Source organism: Perissodus microlepis, chromosome 18 (genome assembly GCF_051167445.1).
Source record: "Perissodus microlepis isolate ML-2025 ecotype Zambia chromosome 18, ASM5116744v1, whole genome shotgun sequence".
Lineage (NCBI taxonomy): Eukaryota > Metazoa > Chordata > Actinopteri > Cichliformes > Cichlidae > Perissodus > Perissodus microlepis.
The window spans coordinates 4,729,653-4,754,666 of record NC_140478.1 but is presented as its reverse complement, the minus strand read 5'-3'; the positions used below and the strand labels follow the sequence as shown (position 1 = coordinate 4,754,666).

The 25,014-nt window shown below is 39.9% G+C and overlaps 1 protein-coding gene across 7 annotated transcripts in view; it reads right to left on the bottom strand.

Moving 5' to 3' along the window:
• The window catches only part of LOC146367059 (uncharacterized), a 122,890-nt gene that overhangs the window by 36,801 nt on the left and 61,075 nt on the right, over positions 1-25,014 (bottom strand). Inside the window, exon 1 of one of the 7 annotated variants that reach the window (XM_084912538.1) lies at positions 11,246-13,152. The exons of the other annotated variants lie outside the window; for them this stretch is intronic. Within the exon in view, the coding sequence (XP_084768664.1) occupies positions 11,246-12,653 (1,408 nt within the window). The 5' untranslated portion in view covers positions 12,654-13,152. Of the gene's footprint in view, positions 1-11,245; positions 13,153-25,014 lie in introns of those variants that run through there. 7 annotated transcript variants of the gene reach the window in all.

Below are 25,014 nucleotides of genomic sequence, written 5' to 3'. Positions count from 1 at the left end.
AAATAAAAATCAGCCTCACAAATCAATCATCCAGGCATAATTTAAAACATTCTGTATGTTTTAAACCAGCGGTTCCCAACCTTTTTTGCACCACTGACCGGTTCGTTTATTGTATTTATGGTGTATTTTTATTTACAACAAAATAAAACCAGTACTGGTACCAAAAAAAAGAAGATTTATTCATAACACACGGGAAAAGACCCAGAGAAACTTAGTTAACGATAAAAAACGATAAAAACCCTGAAAACCATAAACTGAAAACCTCAACTCTTTTGCGGCCCGGTACCAAACGACTCACAGACCGGTAGCGGTCTGTGGCCCGGGGGTTGGGGACTGCTGCTGAAAAAATAAATAAAATAAAAGACAAATGTAGTAATGAGTAAAAGAAACCAAAGCTGAATGCTGGTAAGAGATTTGCTGACTTATCCACCCGTCCCGGATCTTCTCTGAGCTTTTTCTGGCACTAACAATGTGCACTCATTTGTTAAATGGCCCTCGTCATATCGGTGTAAGCAAAGGCCATCTGAGGCTATGAAGAAACCATGTCTGTGAAATGATAAAGATTATTCTGTCCTGTGAAATGTAAGAATATACAGTGACATACAAACAGGACCAAGCTTGAGCACAAACTTTAATCCAGTGTGGCACCTAAATGATGACACAGTGCTAATGTTGAAGGTTGTGTTCACCAACAAAATCCATCACATCAAATGATCTTCTGGTTGCAACTGCACTTTTGTTATTTATAGATTTGAATCTCCACATGGAAGGTTTTATGTAGGTCGAGGCAGCAGATGATTCTGGGTCTGGCTGGTAAACAGGCCAGCACCATCTATTTTATTGCACTGCCTTATGTAAGAGCTTGCAATGGTGAGGCTGTATCCTCACAATAATCCATGTCAGAGGGGTCAAACCCTATCCAACCCTGAACCCTTTTTAAGAGTCGATCTGTCATCTTTTTTATGAACTAGATGACTTATATCTCTCTTATGATTCATCTATAATTAGATTTTATTTGTCTTTATTTGTATTGTACTGTTTATAAAAAATACAAAATATCACTGCATTACAAAATATCTAAACCGTTTCTTTTAAGAAACACCATCTATCATTAAATGCTTAATAACTACAAAGTGCAGAGTACTCTAACAGATTGGAGAATAAAACTAAAGCAAACACAAAATGAGGTTCCAGCAGGAAGGTTTTAAAGCTGCATTTGCAAGTGAAATTAATAGGTTGTTAGTCTCGATTTAAAGGTCTCGATGGTGATCTTAATAAATTATTCCACAACAGCAGAGCTCTACCACCAACTGAGTCCTTAATAATCTGGGAGATACTTAAATAGCTTGCGCCCTGTGATCTGAGTTATGGTGGAACATGGAGACAAAAAAATGATCTCCAACGACGGTGAAAGGAGGGCTGTGTTATGGGCCCAGTTCTTCTGTATCTGGTTAACATGTCTGAGGATGATATGGCAATCACTGAGTGTATTTTTCTAATACATTTTTGTAATCATTCATCAATAGACTATCTTCAGCACCTCTCCCAAGAGTGAAAATCCTCAAATTAAATGTGGCGTGTTTTTCTCACTACGAGAATGACAGAATGACATCATGAAGAACAAAGAGTACAAAAAACACCTGAAGTTTGGCCTACAGGGATACTTCTACATAAAATTTCCACATTATTTGAAACTTTAAACATGCCACTGTAATAATACTCATGTTTACATAAATTCCAGTGTTTTTCAGTGTGTGACATGGTTATGAAGCACCTTTGGCGGTAATAACTGATCCACAGAGGAAAAAGGACAATAAAGTGAAAGAAAGGAAGTAAACAGGGATACATGAGGAGAGCAGAGGGGAATAGTTAATGAGGTCGATGGGGTTAAGGACACAGCCGGCGGGGCTGAGGGCTGGGAGCAGAAAACGACAGAGGCCTTTTGTTGCCATGAAGACACATCTTATGTAACTGTGACAGTGGAAAGGCCTGGTTGTGCTGTACCCTAATGCCTCCCCCCCTCTTGCCCCCTGTTTACTGTGCGATAACCGCTATTCCTCCTTTCAACCGATGGCAGCTTGCTGCTGCTGTGCTTTCTCCAACAATCAAGCAGCATCTACAGCTGCCATGAAAAAAGATCCATTTTCTTATGCTGCTCTTAACTGGAGCTGCAAACTAGCCCGCAGTAGAGATCAAATCAGGCACAAGCAGTAATGAGCACGGAAAGTTGCCACATGAATGGCTCACGTGTGCCGGTAAGGTGCCACAGTATGTTCAGCATTCAGTGCTACTGTCCTATTTATCCTGCTGCTTCTCTCTTTTTACTGGTTGTCTGCCCCAGTGATTTATTTTGTGGTGGCTTATCAAACTGTAAATGAAGTCACTTCCTGCCCTGGAAGGTTAAGCTAATGTTAATGCAAACTCATAACTTGCTGCAGTCGCTTCTTAAAGAGGCCTTCTTTGTTAAATTAATTTTAATAGCCTTGATGGCCGAGATTTATTGCAGAGCTTTGTCTGATTTTGGTGAAAATAAGTCAATATTATCCATTTCATTCATATAGCAGCAAACAAACTAAAAGTAGGATTTGATGACAGAAGAAATGAGCCATCCTGACGTCTTCAGCTGCAGTGAACAGCAAAGGTCCATATTCTCTTATTCCAAACAATATTACTCAGCGTCTTTTTTTTAGTCTTTCAATAAAGGCAGAAATCAACACTGAGTGTTATAGAAACTTCTCACAGACAGTGAAATCCAGCCAGTGCAAAAGAATACTGAGTTGGCAGCACACTTCATTAACACGTTCCAGTTTGATCAATTAGATCAAAATCAATGGAGCAGAGGCACACATACTGTCCTTTTCATGCCACACATTCCTTTTCTGTGGTGCCTGCGTTTAGCCACAATAGAACTTTACTAGTGATAGTTCAGCAATACGAAGCACAAGATTCAGCGACAAGCTTTCTGTGGCTTTAAATAACCTTCTTAAATCCTTCTTCATACAAGCCTAGAGACTGGTTTGTGATATCCTGGTAACCAAAGTGTGTAGTCCACAACCAGGTGGCAAGTGGTTGTGGGAGGTATAGCATGTGCAACCACACTGGCTTACTTAAAACAAATGCTGGTCACACAGCTGGTGACCAGCACAAGGAGGAGGTGCCAGGCTGTGGCTGCATAATGTTCTTCCACGTGATACTGAGGCCCCCATCGTTAAATGAATAAATTGTTGCCAATACGTCCTCTTTCTTCAGACTTCAATCATCCAATCCAGTAAACGAAACAATGGCACTGGCAGACAAGATTGAGTTTTTCATGGGTGCGACCCAAATACTCAACTCTGGTCCTCAACCCATAAAAAGGGGAAACAAACAGGCTTTTCAATGGTATAAATTTTAGTGCCTGAAGCATTGTTGCAAGAAATAAACACAAATGTCCTCATTTTTTTGCATCTATAGACTATGGGCTTCTATGGACAAAACAGATTTCCCCAGAAAAAGTTGATCTGCCCCGCCATTGAAGCCCCAGTCTTCACATGTGAAAAATACATCCGGACACTCATCAACCAATGTGCAAGATCATATCTGTTAGACAGTCATCAAATGAGATGAAACCCAATGATGAAGAAAACCCATTCCCCCTCACTGAATTGTCTTATTACATCTCAAACTAGAGAAGGAGATGACAATTAAAAGAGGCTTAACCTTAGAAATAATGAAAATGAATTACATCCAGAATAAATTTGAATCCCCTTGGAGGAAAATATCCTTTGGCCAGACAGCCTTCACAGTAGGATTAGCCTTGTTTTCGATCCAGCTACTCTTACAAATATATTATTGCCATCGCTATCTTCTCTTTGTAGGTAGTCTTGACTGTATGTAATCTTGCTAAACAGCAAGCTTATCTGGTCTGCTGTCATTGGTGTTGCCATTTGTCTTTTATTTCTCTAGTGAACAGAGGTTGCCCGAGGGTCACTGACCAGTCTCTATGCCTGTGTGACTGAGACCTATTGAACGTTTACCTTTAGCTGTTCAGCTGAGTTTACTAGTTATATGTTACCTGAATTATTCCTTAGTGAATGTGAAAAAGGTGGTATATATATATATGTCATCTGACCTACATGCTGCAAGTGTTAAATGTGCTAGAAAGGTGTTCTTGTGGGAGGAGAACCAAAGGAGCCTTTTATGTGAAAAGTGGTGGCAAAGAGGATCTGTGCTGTCTCAGCAATGGTATGTATGTAGAAACCTGTGTGTTATCCATTTTATATCTGCTTTTAGGATCTCAGATTGCTAGTGTTTGTTGGCTGGACTGCATTGTGGTGATATATGTGTTTGTAGATCACAGCATACAATTTGCTGACTAAAATGTCAAATACAGAGAACAAAGGATACCATCAATAGTATTCTTTAGTTACTCAGTGAAACTCAGAGAAACTCAACAACATGGACCGCAGACACATCAGGACTGCTCTATGGTTTCCACTATATTTCATACCCTGATTAACAAACTGGTGGTTTTATTGCTATGTTTTCACGGTCACATTACTGCACCCTGCCACACCAGCAATATGACTCATCCAACATGAACAAGTCAGATCATCCATTATACCATCATACCATGCTACAGCTGCTAGCAACCAACTGCACATGCTGGTGTCTGTAAGTAAAACAGAGAGAGAAAGAAACAGCTGACTGCTGTGTAAATCAGAACATGGCCATACAGAGACACAGAGATTCTACCCACTGTCATTCCCCTCCTCTACGGTGCATACCTCCACCTGTCCAGGCTCTTTTCCTCCTGCTCCCTGCTCACAGTACAGATCACAATGAAGTCTACAAACTCCAAACATCATTGTCCACGGAGACTCCTGCCTGACCTCATCTGTCAACCTGTCCAACAAGAATGAGCTCAAAGCAAGGGCGCAGATTTGGCATCGACGGAAGGGACATGTCCCCACCAATATGCAGCGATTACTGAATTGTCCCCACCAATAATTTGATCTCTTCGAGTAAAGAAAAACAAACCCGATAGAAAGAAAAAAACAATCTGTCAACGTCTCATTCACCTAGAGGCGCAGAAAGAGTTAAATCACGTTCTCTTCTGGAGTCCTACGTCATGTGACAAATATGGCCAATGTGATTGGCTGTGCCTTTCAGGGAGCTCTGTTTAGTTTTAGCAGCAGCAAGCCTGCGCTGCGAGGACCTGCAAGGAGGAGAGGAGGATGGCAGCAAAAAGAACCTGGATATAAGAAAGTATTTTTCAAAGAAACCTGTAAGTTACTTAAAGTCAAGTTAACTCATAAAATGTGTCCGTCTTAGTAACGTTACAGGCTATTCTAGGCTTTGGCCCACATCATTCTAAAATTGTATGTAACCATGAATAACGTGTTTTGGAAACAAGTTATCTCAGTCTCCCAGAGTAGCATTTCTAATTTTGATTGAAACTGTCAGAGAAAACGGCAGCCTCAAGCAAGCCAGGATATTAGTTTACAGAGGCTGTTAGAAATATATGTCTAACATTAAAATGTTGGTGTCACAATACTTTTCATCCTAATGGCACTGACATATTCATAGGGTTAATTTTTGAGACAAAATATCATGAGGTAATCTTGATTTTGCAAATATTCCACCTTGTAGTGCAGTTTGCACAAATTGTTTAAAAATGCACTCACACTACAAACATTACTGATGAGTCAAGATCTGCACAAAGTGACAGAAACACTGAAGCAGCTACACATTTTATTCTTATTGTCATGTATGTCCTATTTGTCAAGTGACAGAAGAACCAACACAAAGCCCAGAGAGTAATGGTGATGCAAGATCACAGGTGAAATTGGATGATGACTTGATGGTTCAGGACTGTATTTGAAGCACATGAGTGACTGCATGTATTTGGAATGTCTCACTGTTATTCATCAGGTGACAGAGGCAGCTCTGCCATGTTGTAGCTCGGACAGAGGTGAAGAGGTGAGGTCACAGGTGACTGACTGATGATTTGGTGCTGTAGATTAACTAGTATTTATTATCATGACAATTGTTAGGCTGCTGATGTAAATTGATTCATTGGTGTATGTTTGACAAAGAATCTGAATTGACATGTCTCACGTTTTATATGGCACGAATCAATGTGGTATTTTATCAGGTGGCAATATGTCCTAGTGCAGTCAGAGGGGAAGAGCCAGGGCCAAAGGTGAGGCACATCAAGCACAGAATAATAATTTTAATCTGAGGATAAAACGTATCTACTGAGGCTGAAAGAAGCTTCAGTGCTCTCAGAAGACTAAAAAGATGGCTAAGGTCAACAATGACTCAAATGAGATTAAACAATGCTGCTGTATGTCCAGCAGGAGAGACTGGACAGTATAGATGTAAAACAAATATGCCAGCAGTTTATCTCAGTTAACGAGAGGAGAAGGCATGTGTGTGGCCCCTTCACATAGTGGACATTGAGTTGTTGTGTGGGACACCAGTAGTTCATGTCTGTTGCTGTAACAGTAGTTCATGTTTAGAATAAAAAATCACAGCTCACTGATTTGATCGGGGCAATAGCGCCTAAAATGTTGTATAATTTTGTTGAGAGATCTTTTACTTTGTGGTCATCTTAGATGAGTAGTTTTATGGACAAAACCCACCAGGTCATTCAGTGTTCCCTTAGTGCTAATGTATCAGAGATGTTGGTGTACTATAACTGAAGTAATGTTGTTAAGTCCTTAAAGTCATATTCTTTTATTGTCATGACTGTATTTGAAGCTATTTTTATTTTTGTATGATACCTGATTTATATGGAATATGGCTGAAGTAAACTAAAGTCTAAAATACTTAGTCAGTCATTTGTTTAATAGTAATTTAACATTATATAATTCACATATGAAACTATGAATTGTGATTTTAAATGGTTTAAAAGCATGTAGAATAGCATATGTAGGCAAGTATATTTCTCCTTTTGCTATCAAGAAGCAACGACCAAAAGGAAAAAAAAAGAAACGGGGCAGGGTTTGGTGGTTGACTCATCCGTCCCCACCAATGCCAAAACCAAATCTACGCCTTTGGCTCAAAGTAGATACCTAATGTCATACCCTCCCCACCATGACCCATCACCAGTCTCTTACTTCACCACCCTCACATACTTCTTTACTGCTCCTGACTTCCTCATATAGTACTAGTTTTTTTCTGTTGGACAAATTATAAAATTTAATGTTGAATTTAAAATAATTAAAACAATGAATAACACTAGATATTACATTTAATACTTAATTGAGCTGCAGTTAACAGATATTGTTGCAAACTAACAATTTAGTAAATTGTGTTTATGAAATTTTGTAAATTGTAAATGAAGGTGGAATAAATCAGAGCTTTGTTTCACTCCTTTCACTGGCTTTGTGGCTACACTGAAGCACAATAAAAATTGTTTAGGCTTATGAAAGATGACGGTTTGGGTTAAATATATGCTGTTCACATCATTAACCCTGCAAATTAAAAAGCACTTAAGTATAATGTGCCTCATTGGTTTTAGCCTCACTGTTACAAAAAGCAACTTTGTAGCATTTGTGGTTATAACTGTTAGCATTTAGCAAAACGTATTCAGCTAGCAAAATCAAACTAACAAAACATGACCAGAAGATGCCATTTCCAGCTTTTCTGACAACAAACCAAACCAGGAAGTAAAGTACTTATTTTATGTAAAAACTGTTTTGCTGATTTATTTGATTTTGTTCTGACCTCCAGTTAAAAAACAAAAACCATGATCTGCTTTGGGCTACAGATAAACCAGCTGCTGTTATGTCTGATGAACCAGCTGCTTTTTAACGTTAGTTTGCTGTTATTAACGGGAACCACTGATACTACCAAATTTAGCAGTCCAAAAAGAGCTTTGAGTGCCTAGTTCGAGCACACCTATATACACAAAACACCTATATAAGTACCAGTCCCAGTCCTTTGAATGAGCTCTAAAAACCACAGGCAGCTGCTGTAAGCTGTGTCTTGTTTGAGAGTCCAAGCGCATAACGAAGCTTTTGATGCCATCAGCTGAAAGACGTGTCTTAAATGAAAGCTGCCGTTAGCTGAGCCTAACTGTTCTTAATATCTGCTTATTTTCAGTCTGTGTCGTGTAAGCTCAAGATTTGAGCCTTGCACTTGTCTGCCCCCTCCCTTCACAGTTGTGTACTTTGTCGTGCGTGTGGTACGTGTAGCTGTGAGTCCCTTCTGTGCTGAATGAAGACAGCACCTTAAGTTGCAGACATGCTGTCTGTTGTGAGTGTGTCTGTGTGGGTGTGCGCCTTTAGAATCTCAAAGATTCACGTCAGTGGAAGCTGTTCACCTACACACACATACTGTGTGTATGAACAAATATGCACACACACAAAATGCTAGAAATAGCCGCTCTATATTTGAATGAGTACAGTCAGTGTCAATGTCTAATCAATGTTCCAGCTTTCTGTCAACTGCAGGCTGCAAAACAAAACAACACACTGAATGGATGGATTAAACAGTTAGAGGCATGCAGTTATTCTAAAAGTAAACCAGCAGAAGCCATTACAATAAGAGCAAATGGTACATATTAAATAATCTCAGATTGGGTCAATTCAGCCTATTCTTTTATGTTTTGTCACACAAACACTTCCAATGATTGATACTCACATTAAACATCGACACAGTTTCAAATAATGAGGTCAGTACAAGTAATCCCTGTGAGCAACTGGATCAGGCTAGACTGCACTAAACACTATGTTTCAGGCAGTTTTTCCTACTCTTGCATCTGTATGACATCAGTGACAGCGAATATCCTTAAAAGGTCATTGCAGGCAAATAACTCTGGCTGATCAAACCTTTCACGTAGGGCAGCTAATCAAAAATAAGCCTTCAAGTAAACTAAGGCCCTGACTGAGATAAACGAAGATTATTTTGAACTATATATCATGCAAAGCTACTTTAGTAGTCTTAAAATAAAGGTATGGTGCAAAACGTGAGCAGAGCAGGGCCTCTCTACTCAGTCTCGGAACATTAAATGGACTGACTCCTTATAGCGCTTTTCTACTCAACTCAAAGCGCCACATTCACCCATTCATACTCATTCACACAAGCACTTTCTTCTATGCTTTTTAAGTACTTTCTACCTAACACTCACACACATTCACACTCTGATGGATCCTTCAGAGAGCAATTTGGGGCATGCACACAGGGGGAGCCAGGGACCAAACCACCCACCTTCTGATCAGTAGATGACCTGCTCTACCTCCTGAGCTACAGCCACCCAGCAATGATGATGAATCAAAAGCATGTGAAGAGAACAGGCAGAAGATTATGGGAGAACACTGTTATAGATGATTTGTTGTTATAGATAAAAGGCTATAAAAAAGGAAATTATCTATGACAGAGTTCTCCCATAATCCTCTGCCTGTTCTCTTCACATGCTTTTGTTTCATCATCGGTCTCAACCTGTGAAAATGTCCTTTGAATATCTCTAGGCACTCATAAAATAATTCTGCACCATGATCTATGTTAGACACTCATCAGATAAGATGAAACACGATTAAGATGTGATGTTATTTCCCAGACTGATTTACCTTATTCCATCACCTGTTAGGAGAAGATGTCAATTAAAAGAGACTCAACCTTTTAGGTTTTTTTATAGTACGAGTCCCCTGGAGGAGAACGTCTATTGGCCAGACAGCTTTCAATGTAACACTGACCTGGTTATGGATCATACCTCTACTTCAAATACAACATCGTGATTCTTCCTCCCCCTTTGCAAGAAATCTTATAACCTGGTTAAACAGCAGGTTCATCTTGTTTGCTGTCATTTCCTTTATTCTTTGTCATTCTGTCCACATTATTTTCAGTGTGTTTACTAGCCATGCAACTTAGCTATACATTTATTCCAAACTTAAGTTAGTGGCTGTGCAAGATAACCCTCTCATACCTTTATTACATTACTTTATTACACATTACTCCACATATTGACATGTGCAACTGCCATACACTCCTTTCAACTCAGCTCATTAACTTGATTAACTGCTATCATAAACTAGAATGACACTAGATGTACGCTGTGGATAAAAACTGGCTTCTGTGAAAACTGAAACTGATATGGCAGCCTAATAAAGAAATAAAGCCTCTTACTGAAATTTAAAATGCATCTCTTTTCACTCTGCCTTATTGTCTGAAAGGAAGCCACAGCAGACAGCTAAATTTAGCCAAATGCAATTGTGCTGTAATGATATGTGGTCAGTTGAAGTGCAGAGGAAGGAAGGGCAAAGAAAGATCTGCTGCTACTCACGAATTTAGGTGTATAATGTTAATGCTCCAGTGACATGCAACCCCTAAGGAAGATTTTAAATTTAATTGAAGATAATAAATTCTCCTGGCAAGGCAAAACCCTCTACACATTTAGTCTTCATGGTTTTGCTTTTGCTAGTGTGGGATGCCCCACAATATACAATGTGGCTATGGGTTGAAGTAACACCATTAATTTAGCTACCTTGGGCTGCTCCTACAAGTTTGCAATGCCCATCTCACCAAATGCATATACATTTTTGTGAAAGCAGTGGACGCAGCTACTACTACTACATCGTCACAGTTTTTCAAGAATGCAAGTACACAGCATGGAAATAAATAAAGCCAATGCAGAAGTGCCTAAAACTTAAATTTTTGTATAGAAGCCTGTAGCCTTAGTAATGACTTTGTGGGTTTAGTCACTAGTTTCAAGTCAACATTAACAGGAGTCACAAATGAGGATACAACAGGATGTGCTCACTGGCAAACGGCTTGCGTTTGTTACCCAAGCCATTAGAAAATGAGCATGCAGGGTCACTAGGTCTCACAGTGAGATCTACCATTGATGGACTTTTTAAAGACAGAGCCATTTGATGGCTGCGATAGTCTTTGGCTTTGCATGTTTCTACTTTTCTGTTTGCACAGCAGCATCTAATCTCACTATGCCACACAGAAGTATTTTTGCGCGCATGGCATTTTTTTTATTGGTTAATAGTATTTGGGAAACACTATTAACCAAAACACTGGATTATATTAACTTCACCTTCTGGCAGATGAGGCATTTTACATGCTACTAGATGTGTGCAAAATGTAGAGAAATATACAAGACAAGTATACGCTGTATAAACTGATTTTTTTTGGTAGAACGTAAATATTATTCAGTCAAGCAAAACACGTGACTGTGTGCTGATTGGTTGATGAATAGTCATGGCCTCCAGTGACTACAACTACACACATAGAGGGAGTCAAGAAGTCTTACCCGCTGTGTTTAGCTTACTATCTTGAGAGACGTTAGCTGACGCTCCAACAGGGGGTGGGACAGGAATTAGAAAATTGCTCTCGCAGCTTCCATGATGTCTCTTTGGGGGTGGGGAAGACGGCAAAACAGGAGATGTTATTAATGGGGAAACCATCATTGTCGCCATTGCAGCAGCCGCCTCGGTGCCGTCCGTGACCGTAAGTGAGCGCCGGACAGCCACGTGTGGGTAGGGCGCCCTGGTCAGGCATGCTGTTCCTGTCATGGTAAAATTCAGCACATTTGGTGCCATCACTGGTGAGCCTCCCATACTGGTGGGGTATGTCCCTGCCATTACCATGGGAACAGACAGATGTGAACAGTCAGACATTGCCCGTCTCACTGCAGCCCGCTGTGGAGCATCACTACTATGGTTTGTTTTTGTTTCTCTGTTACATGGACGACACGATCCCGCTCTGCCATCCTCAGCGCCATTTAAATCCCGGCACATTCTGGGACTTGCAACCTCGTGCTCTTTTTCAACACTAATATCCTCTGATGTCCACGATCCTGACGTTCTCTTTTCAGTATGGCTTGAGTATTCTCTTTCCAATCCACTCTGTCCAACACTAGTGGTAGTTTTGTTGGCTGAGGCCGCAGGTGGGTCTGTGGTTTGTGCAGCAGTGTGACCAGATTTGCTCAGGGTTAAGTCAGCAGATGGAAGAGCAGTCTCACCAGGTTGTGTATGAACACTTTGCTTTTCTAAATATGGCTTGAGGATTTGGTTTCCAGTTGTACTTGCAGGAAAATTTTCTCTGTGCTTTCCGAGTAAGTTCCCAGATGATTTCTTCTCATCGTCTTGACTTCCAAGACTTAAGTTGGTGCTTCCAGTGAAGGAAGGGCTTGTTGTGCTTCTCTCCCCTTGGCCAGAAGTCTGCTTTGCAGGAGAAAGTGAGCCCTGGCCCTGGACAGCCAAATCATCTTTGTTGCCTGTATTTTTTGCTTGCAGATTACTTTGGCCAATGTCGGGCTTGGGTATAGGTTTAGGGTCCAAGGCTGAATTCAGAATGGATGTCCCAGGTGAGAGAGAAGGTGAGGGTGACGAAGAGGATAGGGAGGAGTGGGAGGACAGGGGGCTGTTGGGACTTTGTCCTGCACTTCCTAATGACCCTCCTGCCTCCCCCACCCTAAGTCCACCCTCCCTCAATCTCCCCCCTTTGAACTCCTCATCATCGATTTTCTGTGCCGGCATGTTGAAGGTTTGGGCACCTGGGGCCTCGGCCATCACTCTGGACGATGTACCTTCCATCCTGGCTTGCCCTAATTTCACCTGATCTTCCTTCAAAGTTATTCTGGACCCTGCCTGAGCTGCAGTGGCAACCTGCCCCCCCAGTGCCATCTGGCCTTGGCAGTACCAGTCACTGTGGTGCATAGAGACTGGACTGGAGGGAAACAGTGGAGAGGAGGCCAGGAGCGCAGGGACGCTGACGCCAGAGAGAGTGCTGGAAGGTTTGTGTTGTTGATGCTGCTGCTGGTGCAGCTGCTGTTGATAATGCCCACTGAATGGTTGTCCAAACCCGCTGCTGCCACTAATAATCTCTGCGTGTCCTTTTTTGTGTAGTTTTTTTTTCTTCTTCAGAGTTTTTTCTCTCTCTCCAGTAAGAATCGTTTTACTCTTGTCCAGGAGGCAGATCTGTCCTCGGTATCCAAAGTATCATGAGCTTAGAAAGCAGAGGAAGCAATGCATCCTTTCTTTTTTAAAGTGATGCCTCCCAGTTTGTGTGTTGACGTACCCAAAGTGCATGTGTGTGTGTGTGTGCACAGTGCATGTGCATATAAGTGAGCCAAAAGAAGTGTGTGTGTGAGTCTAGTCGTCTCAGCTTCTCTCTGAGCACTGCACTGATCAGCTGTGGGGGTAAATTGCACCTTGCTCTCTCTCTCTCTCTCTCTCTCTCACTCACACTCTCTCCCTATGTCTTTATCTCTGTTCTCTTCCTCTCTCTCTCTCTCTCACTGACATCACACAGTCACATGACAGCCAGGAATATTCCCTCATTCGCTGGAGCGAGATTTCAGCATCCAGCCCCTAGCGACAAACATGCACAGGCATACACACATGAAGACAAAGATTGCATACACACATGCGGGGAACATGCATGCACACATGCGCGCAAGCACCAGATCAATGGCTGCCACAGTCACTCGTCTGCCAAATGACAGCCAGTGTTCACATGTTGATACATGGTGAAAGACACGTTGAAGACTGTAATCATCCTGGTGAGACTTGTCTCCCTGTTGTATCAGCCAGTGACTGTCCACAAAAGCAGACAAACTACATAATAAAATTTACCACAGTGACGTCGTGAAGTGCCACACAAAAGAATTTACGTCTGAACCTTGCACTCTTGTCTCCATTAATTTGTGCCTTCAGTTAAATTGTTTTGCGCTTTTCGCATTTTCCCTGTGCAAAGATTTTATCCACTTGACATGAATTACTGAATCAAATCCTTTCATTACACTTATTACTTTAACTGAGGTTCAATTTATTTATACAGGGGCCAAATATAGCTGACATTTTAACAACAGATGACAATGTGACAACTCTGAACTCCAGACATGGGGTTTGGAACAGAACAGCATGCAGCCCAATGGAGCTTTAGCCAGCAATCTGGAAATCTTCTGGAGATGTTCATCATGTTTTTAACAGATCTAGGCCCATTTTCAGTTTTAGTGTTGGGGATGTCCCATCACCAGCCGTGTGATAGCATTACCTTCAAACACCACAACCAGCTACTTCTTGCACACACATGGAAGTTTCAGTTGTGAGCAGTGTTGGGATAGTTATTCATGCTACTGCCTAAAATGACCATGTTAAAGTAATTGTCATGTAGTTACTAGTTAACACTATAAACCTTAGGCTACGGCTCCACACACTAACAAAACCAACAACACAAAGCAAAGTTAAAAAAGGTTTGAAGGTTCCTTTGTAAGTGCGCATGCGCCATTAGCGTGCTGCCTGCTGTAACCCTAATTTCCTTCGGGATTAATAAAGTATTCTGATTCTGATTCTGAAGAAAACAGACCAACGACACTTGGAATTCTACTGCACTGTAGTGAGTCTACTGTAGAAACATGAACAGGTAGAAATGGAGGCTACAATGCTGCAAGTCTAACTGCTCATCACTTGCCTTAATTACATGTTGAACGCTAACACATGTTGTGTTAGCATTAACCAAAGTTGTGTTAGCAGTATAATGCAGTTATTTCTGTCCTGGAAGCACTTTGCATTCTTATCTTCTACTTTTGTGCAATAAAAATTAAAAGAAATATTTTCACCGCTCAAAACCTGTAGATCACTCAACCATTTCACTCCTCCCGGCAAATAAACTGAAACCAGATGATTAAAGCAAGAAAACACATTATTCTTTTTCCTTCTTATCCGCTAACTTGCACTTAACTTTGTAATGAAAGTCACTACATATTTGTAACTGTAGCGCAATTACTCCTGTTATTATTGTTAAGAGATGGATCAGCATACATTAGCGGGTGTTTTATGGACAAATGGGCTTCTTTGTCAAAAAAACCAAAAACAAGAGATCAAAGGGCATAAGTATTAAATCCTAAAATATATTTAATAGTATATTTGCAAAACCTACAGCACACTCTGGCCTTTTTTAATGTAGCCCTTTAGCTCCATTAACTTCTATTCATGAAGAATTATCTTGCAAGTGACCTCTGAAGCATCTCCGGATGAATTGCAGCCAATGTCTCTACAATGGGATTAACATAAGTGCCACCGATTCTGCATTCATAACGATTACTAGACAAGGCTAAATGTTCTTGGATTGAAATTTCTGGAATATATAGTGCTATATATTTTTTAAGGCTCTTGCTTGCCTCCATTTTTCTTGTTGTTACTGGAATTCAAAAAACAAAACAAAAACAAAACAAGTAACAATAAAAGGATTGTTATTCCTATTAATTATAAGGACAATAATAAGAATTCTTCTTCTTCTTCTATTCACAAATAAGAATAATAACCATTAAAAAAAAATAGTTTTGCATATGAAACAATATACACTGCTGTACTGAATGCAGGGATGGATATCCAGAACAGGTTCCCAGAATTATAAGTCTGCTTGCCTGTTGATCCCGCTTATCAGTTCCCCTTGTACTTGCATTACAATGAGGTGTTTTCAGTTCGTGTGACAATAGTGACACAGTCTACAGCACAGATATGAACATTACTTTCATTTTTCTTGCATAAAAGGACAAGAGCGTCCAGGGCAGAAATACCCACATTTTACTGCTAACATAACTTCAGTTTTTTGTAAGGAACCGCACAGACAACATGCTAACCCTAAGTTATTCAAGAACCCACATGATGTTAAAGCTGAGTGAATACCCCAGGCCAGCAACCAGACACTGAACTTCAACAGGTGAGAAGCAGATGAGCAGTCAGATCCATTTCTACCTGTTCATGTTTCTAATGTCAAATTACTGTCACGATTACTTTAAAGTCTGTTTTTGTTCATATTTAAATACTAGGAGAAACATATGTGTATCCTCATTAGGATAGGGATTGGTGTTGGTGTGTGGGACTGATGGTATGATGGTATAAATGGTGATTATTAGACAATGTGTCAGAAGGTGATTCTAGAGAGTAACATGAACGTAAAGTAACAAGCGGCATAATGACTTACTTTCTGCTTTATGTAATTAAGTCAAGTACTGCGTTATTTTTTACAAAAAGTTTTCTGTGAATTATGTGTAATAATTACTTATTATGAGTAATGACCCCAACACTGATCACAGCAAAGAGGGGAAAAACCTCCAACAGGCACAAACATTTGACCCACAGCATGTAATTCATTTGCAAGAATCTAATGTCTGTGCTGCTCAGTCATGGTGGTGACTCTCAAAATGGAGCAATGAGAATCGATAGGAGAATCTATAAGGAATTAAATGAATAAGTGATATTGTGGAATCACTAAATCCTTATCAATTCCCATCCCTAGTAGACTGTGAATGTTTTAGGTGACTGCACATGTAGCACATATATCACTAACACAAGCTAAATTATCTGAGGTAAAAGTAACTTGTCAAAAACATGTCCGACATTTAGCTAAATATATTAGTATAAGAGATGTTGACCAGATGACTAATAAATTCCACTGAACATTGTGCTTGTTTTATATTAATAGTGATGCAAAATGGACTAGTGAGAGATCTGACTATTAGCCAATTAAAACTAAATAAGAAAATGAATGAATGGATATCTCATCATGTAAAATCTACCATTTAAAGAATATCTATATTTAAAGTTAGGGCAGATAAGTATATAAGAGAATGGATAGGAAGTTTAAAAAAATAACAAGAATAATAATAATTAAAAATAATAAATAATTTTATTTATGAAATATAGCACTATATTTTTATTTATATATGGCCAAATTACAACAAAAGTTGCCTGAAGGCGACTGGTTGGATCTGTTAATGCAACATGGTCATGGCGAAGTGAGTAGTGGCTGTCTTTTGTGCACGGTGGTATTAAGTGTCACTGAGAGCGACTCATTAGGTTTGATTGCTCTGTATGCCTGTGTAATACTCAAAGCATAAGGCAATGGTGCCCTTATTATAATGACATCCACAACACACCAATAATTAAATTAAGATGAAGTCCAAACACTTCTCAACGCCAGCTCATTAAAAATATGGAAAATCAACATGGAACCACGGCATGGCGAGCTGACGTAGACTATAAAAAAGGATTTTTAAGAGTTGTGCAGTGGTCTCTGCCTAGGACAAACCTTTGTAAGAAGGAATAGAACTCTTTCATCAGCTGTCAGTATTACATTACATTTCTCTGTAGGCTTGTTCAGCAAAGTGAAATTTCCAGGCACTTTCTAGGCATTCAAATGATGCTGTTTCCAGAGTGACCTGACATTCTGTGCTGCACTCGTATCACAAACACCATGTGCACTGCAGTGAGAATAAATTGACTTCAAGGAGTGCAACCATCTGGAATTCAGTATTCTCTCTTGGCACAATCTACTAGAGATTCTTATGGTTGCCTAAAGGCAGAAGTAACCTTTCCAAAGGACCAAGGTCATGTTCAAAAGGGGATATAGCTCTCATAATATCCTGTATGTACATCATGGAACTCTAAACTGCAACGATGACTGTCTCGGAGCAGCGATGAATGTGAAAGTCCTGGATATATTAGGTAATAAATGACAGTTGGTTCTCTTACTCAATATCTTGTATGTGGAGGAAATGTGCAGGTGTTAAGGCCTGACTGATTTGGAACGAGGCCAAATCACAACCGCTAGATGACTGGGTTGGAGCATGGCAAGGCAAGCAGGGTGTTTCTGATCAGCAGCACTGAGTACATACAGAGGTGGAAGCCACTAAGAACTAGCAATCATAATTGACTTAACCCTTTGAGATCAAAGTCCTCCAAGTTGCCCTCCTCAAAAAAGGGGTTAGTGATACCAGCGATGATGACTTAGACGTCAGTCCCCAGGCAGCTGTCTCCTGCTAATATTTTGGTGCTAGTAGTATCAGCCAGCAGTGTTACCTTCATCTTAACATCTGAGTCACCAAACAACCTGTGTGGCATTAGCCTTGAATTTTGTTTTACCCACATGCTAAACTGACAAATATTCAGAAACTACAAGATATCACATTACAAATTAAATCCCATACATTTTTTCTATTAGTGTAGAATTTTTCCATTAGGGAGTTCCAGGCAAAACTTTAATGAAAAACTGAACCTAATCCTATTCTATCAGTAACACTAACCCCTAAAGACCAAGTCCCATTCTGAAACCTGAAGATGAGCATTTTTGCCGTCATCTTCTCTGTGTTTTGAAACTCTATGTTATGAATGATAGGATTAATAACATTATTTTACAATGAATTTACAAAACTAGCTTACCAAGGTCAAGGTCAAGGGCCTTTTTCTCATAGTCTTCTAAAGGACCACGGGAGACACCCCCTGGTGGCCACTAAAAAGAACACAGGTTTAAGGCACTTCTTTGTTGGCTTCACTTTTCAGACCGAAAGCTACCTTCATCTTTTTGTACTGCCAATGGTTCAACACTTAAAATAATATTAAACGATTAAAAGTACTTTAGAAAGACAGAGAATGTAGTAGAAAGCACTACTGAATATGTAGACAGTAGATAATCTGCCTCTTAAAGCAACTTGGGGCAGTCGAGTGTCTCCATCAAACACCACTTCACCCCTAATAGATGCCAGGCCTGTGCCAAAAGAGCAAGAACAGCTCATCAAGCGTGACTGAAAATGAATGAGTATTATTACATAATTATCCATAAACAATTTGTCTAGTGTAACCACATGAGAGGAAGACATTATACCGTTGCATAGCTTCAACAGACTTAGAAAGGATAGGTATTATGCAAAAAATCCAGGCACCACTTATGTTTGAGTATGGTTTAACTCACAACTGGGTTCAAGGTTTAAAGTGTGACAGATGACGACTGCCACTTTGTATTCAGTCCTTCGTAGGTACCTGCTGAACTATCAGATCTGAAGGATTTGTGGCCTGTAGCTAATACTCCATACATCAAGTTTCACTGTGTTGCTAGAGTACAGTGCAGTTCACCATGATGACAAGGACACATATAAAAGTAGCATGAGGCACATAGTTAATATTTCACAGCTTTGTTTTTTCAACACTTCGTTTCCCTGTAGTACAAAAAAGAATATTACAACTTCTGTCTACTGTGACACAATCAAGCTCATTTCAATCAATCAATGAACTAAATGGCTAAACCAAGGCTTAGCATAAACAGATACATACAGATTATTTTGGACTTTGGACTATGAACCTTTAAAGCAGAGATGAAACAATCTTTTAATGAAACAAAAGTTGGATCATTCAGATTTGGGCAGAATCTTGCACATCTACATGATGCCTGTTTCTTTTGTGTCTCAGTGTCAGTCAGTGATGCTAGCTTAAGCACATTGTGTTTTTCTACACTTGTAATTGACACAAAGTTTCAATCCCATTTTATTACCAGTTCAGGAAACCAGATAATTATAAAGACATCATGTGCTTTTTTCCTACCAATTAAGTCAGGCTGAATTTATAAATATGAGAATCGTCTCCTTGTGACTGACATGTGATGTGAGAAACCCTCTACCTTAATTGGCTCCATGAGCTGTGAGTCAATACCTCTGCCGATACCATAGCAGCCTCGATCAAGAAAGTGTGGAAAAAGTTGATGCTCGCTCTAAAAATATGTGTATGAGCTTTGAGTTATAGCTCAGAGTTACAGCTTTGACACTAATTGGACCAATTTAAAGGTTTCTAATTACCTGAATTACTTCAGTGAGTCGTGTTTAAAAGTCACTGTAGCTCCAAATTCTGACCAAGTTAATTAGAAGGCTGAATCATTTGGCTAAACTACATAACCACCATCCCAGCATGGATTGTTTCTTTTACCAAATATTACAGTTTTGTGGATTAATGTTCTTTAAAAAATGACATCAAAGTCTGGCTCCTTGGAGGCAACACATGAAGAAATGAAGGGTGGCTCATTTCTTTGCAGAGTACTGCATATGTCGTTAAGACAGAATATCAGATCAGTTTATATGCAGATATGAACCAAAATGAGGTCTCTATGTCAGTTACCGACCTATTTTTCTCCCTAACCTGACATCCATCTCTGCTGTTTGTCCTATTTGACGGAGAGAAGAGGGGCTTTGGAGAACTGCTGTGAAACATCCAATATTTGCAAGTTACTCTGAGAACTTGACAGTTAATTAAAATCCACTTGAAAGTTGTTTTTTTTACTGCTAAAAATGGAATGATACTAATAAAAAACAGATTAATAGTTAGTTTGTAAAGTAACAATTTTTCATTAATGAATATTGTGTGGTGGGTCTAATAACATTATTGGATGACATTTACAAAACTGAAATCGGTTAAAATTCTGTTTCACTGCTTTCACTAAGAATTGACATTTGACTAATGACACAACCATCCAAACATTAATTACAACCTTACTAAAAATGATTATTATTGAACTTTTTTTAATAGCAAAATAACAAGATACTGAAGTTTAATTAACTATTATTTACTATTTATTAACAATGATTATGTAAAAATGTGATGACCTGTATAACGTTGAGAAACTGTCTCCTGGTTTTACTGCAGTTACTTTGACTTTCTCGCTGTTTGTACCACACCTTTCCCAACAGGTGAGTCACTCGATACTTACAGGTACAACCTCATGCTTCCATTTCTTCCTTGCCAGATTGTCTCTCCACAACTGCATTGCAACTCCACTGCTTTTGCATAATTCCCATGAGTTTTGCTTTTTTGGAGTTTTGGGAATATTTCTAGTACTCTGCCTCGTGTCTGCCTTTGTTACTTTGTTTGCATGGACTGCTTCTTAGTTCAGCCATTAATTAAGGAATCTTAATTTTATAGACTAAATAGCTGCAATTATTTGGCATTATTAGGCCTAATTTTGCCTATGTTAGCATACTTTAATTACTGTTGTGATTTTTAAGGCAGAATACTGTTCAGAATACCCTAACCCTATGCACATTGTTAAAGACATTTTTTCTTTGCAAACCAAATTAAAGTTAAATAATATTTTCAATATTATATTCATAGGCAAAAAGAGAAATGATAGCAATGAGCTTCAATATTTGATTCCTTTACTCCAGCTCCTTCCAATCCTTTCCAATCTTTCTTTTCATTAGTATGCTAATGGCACATGGCTGTACTTTGCCTATGAAAGGCCTGCTGTAAATGCAAATTTAGCCTGGAGAAATTATCTCTGGAAAGTTTGATGATTAGAAATTTGAAGTTGTTAAATACAGCCTCCTGAGTGTAAATGTAAAAATCTGTACTTGACTAAAACTTTGGCAACTCAACCACAGAGCCACTGGGGACACAAATAGAAGCTTGAGGCAGCAAAACAAAATCACATACGTAGACAAAGCAGCAAATGAAATCTTATCTAGTCTTGTGGCGCAGTTTATCGGAGGTGGAGGTCACAAGCAGCTCTCTTTTTGAAGGTCAAGGATAAACTGGAGACGAAGGCAGAACATGCCACAGCTGGTTGCCCGTGGCACAGATCAGAAAAGGGAGAGAGAGAGTGAAAGAGAAACTGTGAGCAGTGTGGAGGAGGTGGTGGTGGTGGTGGTGGGGAGGGGGATCTTGTCAGAGCATTTCTATTTTTAACTCTTCGACCTCACTGAGTGTCACACCCAGTCCACCCCTTCTCCATCCCTCACTTGCAGAGTCTCTGTGTTTCCACGGCAACCGCCTCCCATGTCTCCCTGACAACGCCCTCCCCAACCCTCCTCCCTCCCAAACTACCATCAATGCCGACACCCCCACAGCCCCCACCCACACCCAAATTGTCGATGCGGTGATTATTATGGTTCCGCAGCAACGTGGGGAGTCTGGGAGGGAGAGGAAAAGACGTGATGTGGATGGAGGAGACAGTAAGGGCAAACAGGGAGGGAGGAGGCAGGGGAAGAAAATGAGGGATGGAGGGCATTAAAAGAAAGGACAAATACAGAGAAGGAGGGTGGGTAGACGGGGGAATGGGGAAGACAGAAGATAAAGATGAGACATGATAAAGGGTAGAAGAGAAAGCGGGAGAACGGTAGGAATAGAAAGATTAAATAAAGCTAATACACTGAGGAAGAGACTTAACCAGAGAAGGGATTGAGGCTACAAATAAAGAAGAAAACTGGGGTGAAGTATGGAGGTGATAAGTCGGGAGAAAAGGAGGGCAAGAAGCAAAAATAATTTCCAAAACCTCCCCCTTAGCCCACTTGTTGTTCCTATGACTGGAATTAATTTAAAAGCACCACAGAGATTTTCAATTAGGAAAATTAGAGCTGATAAAACATCAAAGATAATATATTTTGTCCTAAAATAAGAAAGAAAAAGATACATTTTGAGACCCAAATAAGCAAATAGAAGACTTGCAGATACTTCTAGCCTCTACATTGCAATTTTTGTTACGTGCCAGTGAGTCAGAATTGGCAGGAACGCAGGAAGATGGAGCGACTTTCAGATGATCTACAGGCAGCAGATGGGAAGGAGTGAAAAAATTATAAAAATACAGGAGAAGGAGGAATAGTGCAAACACTGGGATGCAAAGGGCAGAGGAGAAGACAGGTAAAGATGTCAATCTACAGTCCAAAGCTGTTCTTTAGAGGATCTATGTCTTATGTTGAGCTCACTTGTGAGTAAAATTCTGCCTTTCAGAGAGTGTAAACACTACTGGGAGATAAGCAACCTTACATAGTCATCACGTGACTGAACCAAATGAGCCGTCATGATGAGTGAGCAGTCAGATATCTAAGCAAGGATAGTTAGGTGAAATACACGTTTCCAGTCTCTACATTAAGATAAACTGACATTGAACATTGAACATTGAAGCTACATATTTGTTACATATGAGAGTAGTATCAATCATCTCAAGGTTGGGTGCATGTTACGTTTCTTCCACTGTGTCCTTTGTCCATCAGTGAGCCTGATTCTGCCAGAGGTTTCTTCCTTTTAAATGGGAGTTTTTCCTTTCAACTGCCGCCAGGCGCTTGCACAGAGATCTCATAGTTGTTGTTTCTTTTTCTGTGTTACTGTAGGAACTTTATCTAATAATCCAAGGAGCTTGGAAAGAAAAGCGTCTGGACTTCTTTGAGTTGCTTGAAGTTGAGTTGCTTGAAGACGTTTCACCTCTAATCCGAGAAGCTTCTTCAGTTCTAAGGGTCCCTTAGAACTGAAGAAGCTTCTCGGATTAGAGGTGAAACGTCTTCAAGCAACTCAAAGAAGTCCAGACGCTTTTCTTTCCAAGCTCCTTAGACAAGATGACCTGGATGACTGAGAACCTTCACAGACATATTTTTATCTAATAATATGAAGCGCCTTGAGGTGACTGTTACTGTGATATGATGCTAGAGTTTCTACACTCGACAATGGTGAAAGCGAACATAGATCACATCACTCCTAACTCAGAATTTCTTCACAGTTTCTGGTCATAGAGTATGAAGGACCAGGATTACTTAGGATGAGAAATAATTAGCACATAATTATTCATTACCAATAGAAAAGATGGTACTGATTATGCAATCTTACTTAATTCTAACATAGCTGAAATTTTCAAATTCACCATGTCCTTATAATGAAGCTTCTGGTGCTGAGTGATCACGTTTACCTTGATATTGAGTGCTCTCTGGTTATGGCTAACAATGTCAAAATGTTCAAAAGTACATTTTACTCAAGACCATTAGAGTTAAAAGAAGACTGATACTTTTTTCTGTATTCATTAATATTTAGTGGCAGGCGCTGTTCTGAGACATTTGTGACAGTGATTAAGTCAGAACCAGCATGAAAGGAGGAAGGTAGGTATCATTCATTTTCTTCAACTTATCTAATTCAGGGTTGCGGGAGGGCTGTCATTTATCTCAGCAACAGGGCAGTAGTTGGGGTACACCCTAGACAGGTCGTCAGTCTGTTGGGCTGGAGCTGAGATAGAACGCCCTAGCACATACTCAGTAAGATGCTGAGCCATTAGTTGATGTGGGCTGTCTACTTATGTAAAACAAATGCAGCTAAATGAAAGCTGCTGTGTGTAAAATGTTAGTTATGCGTAAACGGAACCATTACCAGCAACTCCAGGAACCATATATATATGACTAATGCAGTGTTTGTCTAATTTAGCAAAGCTGTTGCTGTACCAGTGTTAGCCTCCTGGCACCAGTGATGCTGCTGCTTACTATTGTTACGAAAACAAGTCTGCACCGATTAACTGGAAACAGTTAGCAATGGCTTTAAACATTTTAATTAGTGCTTAGACAAGCAGCGGTGACAGCTTTGTCAGTGGATAGCAGTCGCACATGCAAAACAAACTCAATCTTAATTGCCAGTTAAAAGAAAAATCAGACACTGAAAACACTGAAAATAAATGTGGAGCACATTTGTGAATAAAAAGTGAAATGCAGCCCAGTTTTTTCTAATAAAAAAAGTTGATAACAACACTAAGGTGACTCAGTCAGATGGACTCTCTCCTCTCTGTCCTCTGTCCTACATTTTAGACCATAAAATGCTTCAAAAATAGAACCAAAATTGGATTTTTGCCAAATGAATGTGGCGAAACAATGCTTTGTAAAAACTAAAAAAGAATATTTACAGTTATGCCGAGACTTGACAATATTATGATACCTGCGCATGTTTCTTGGTGATGATTTCAGAGAGCAGTGGTTCATAGGTGTAATTTCTGTAGCAGGCACCTGATGGAGCCAGTGAGCAGGGCTGAGATTCTTCTACAACAACCTTCTTAACAACCGACACAGACTGCAACATGACTGTATGCAGTGTTACACAGCCAACCACAACACACTGGGTTTCCCGGTGGTTATCTCAATTTCTAGAATTTGCTTTGATTTAATCTCCCTGGCTCTCTCTCAAGGACGAATCCAGGACACAGCATCAGGTAAAAGATGGTTGCCACTTTGCTTTGCATACCAGAGACTCTTTGTCTCACACACACACATTGACACAGCAGGAACGACAACAATTTCTTCTTTCTTTTGGACTACATGCACATTGAAAAAATGAGGGTGTGTTCGCCTTACATAAGGGTGAAACAGTCACTGTCATCAATATTGTATATGAGAGGAAAGATGCAGAGTTAAAAATAGATGGAGTCAAGATAAAGTCAGGAGAGAGAAACTCCCAGACTGGCTGGGTAATAAAAACATTCAATCTGCGCAGTCTGGACCAAATTACACAG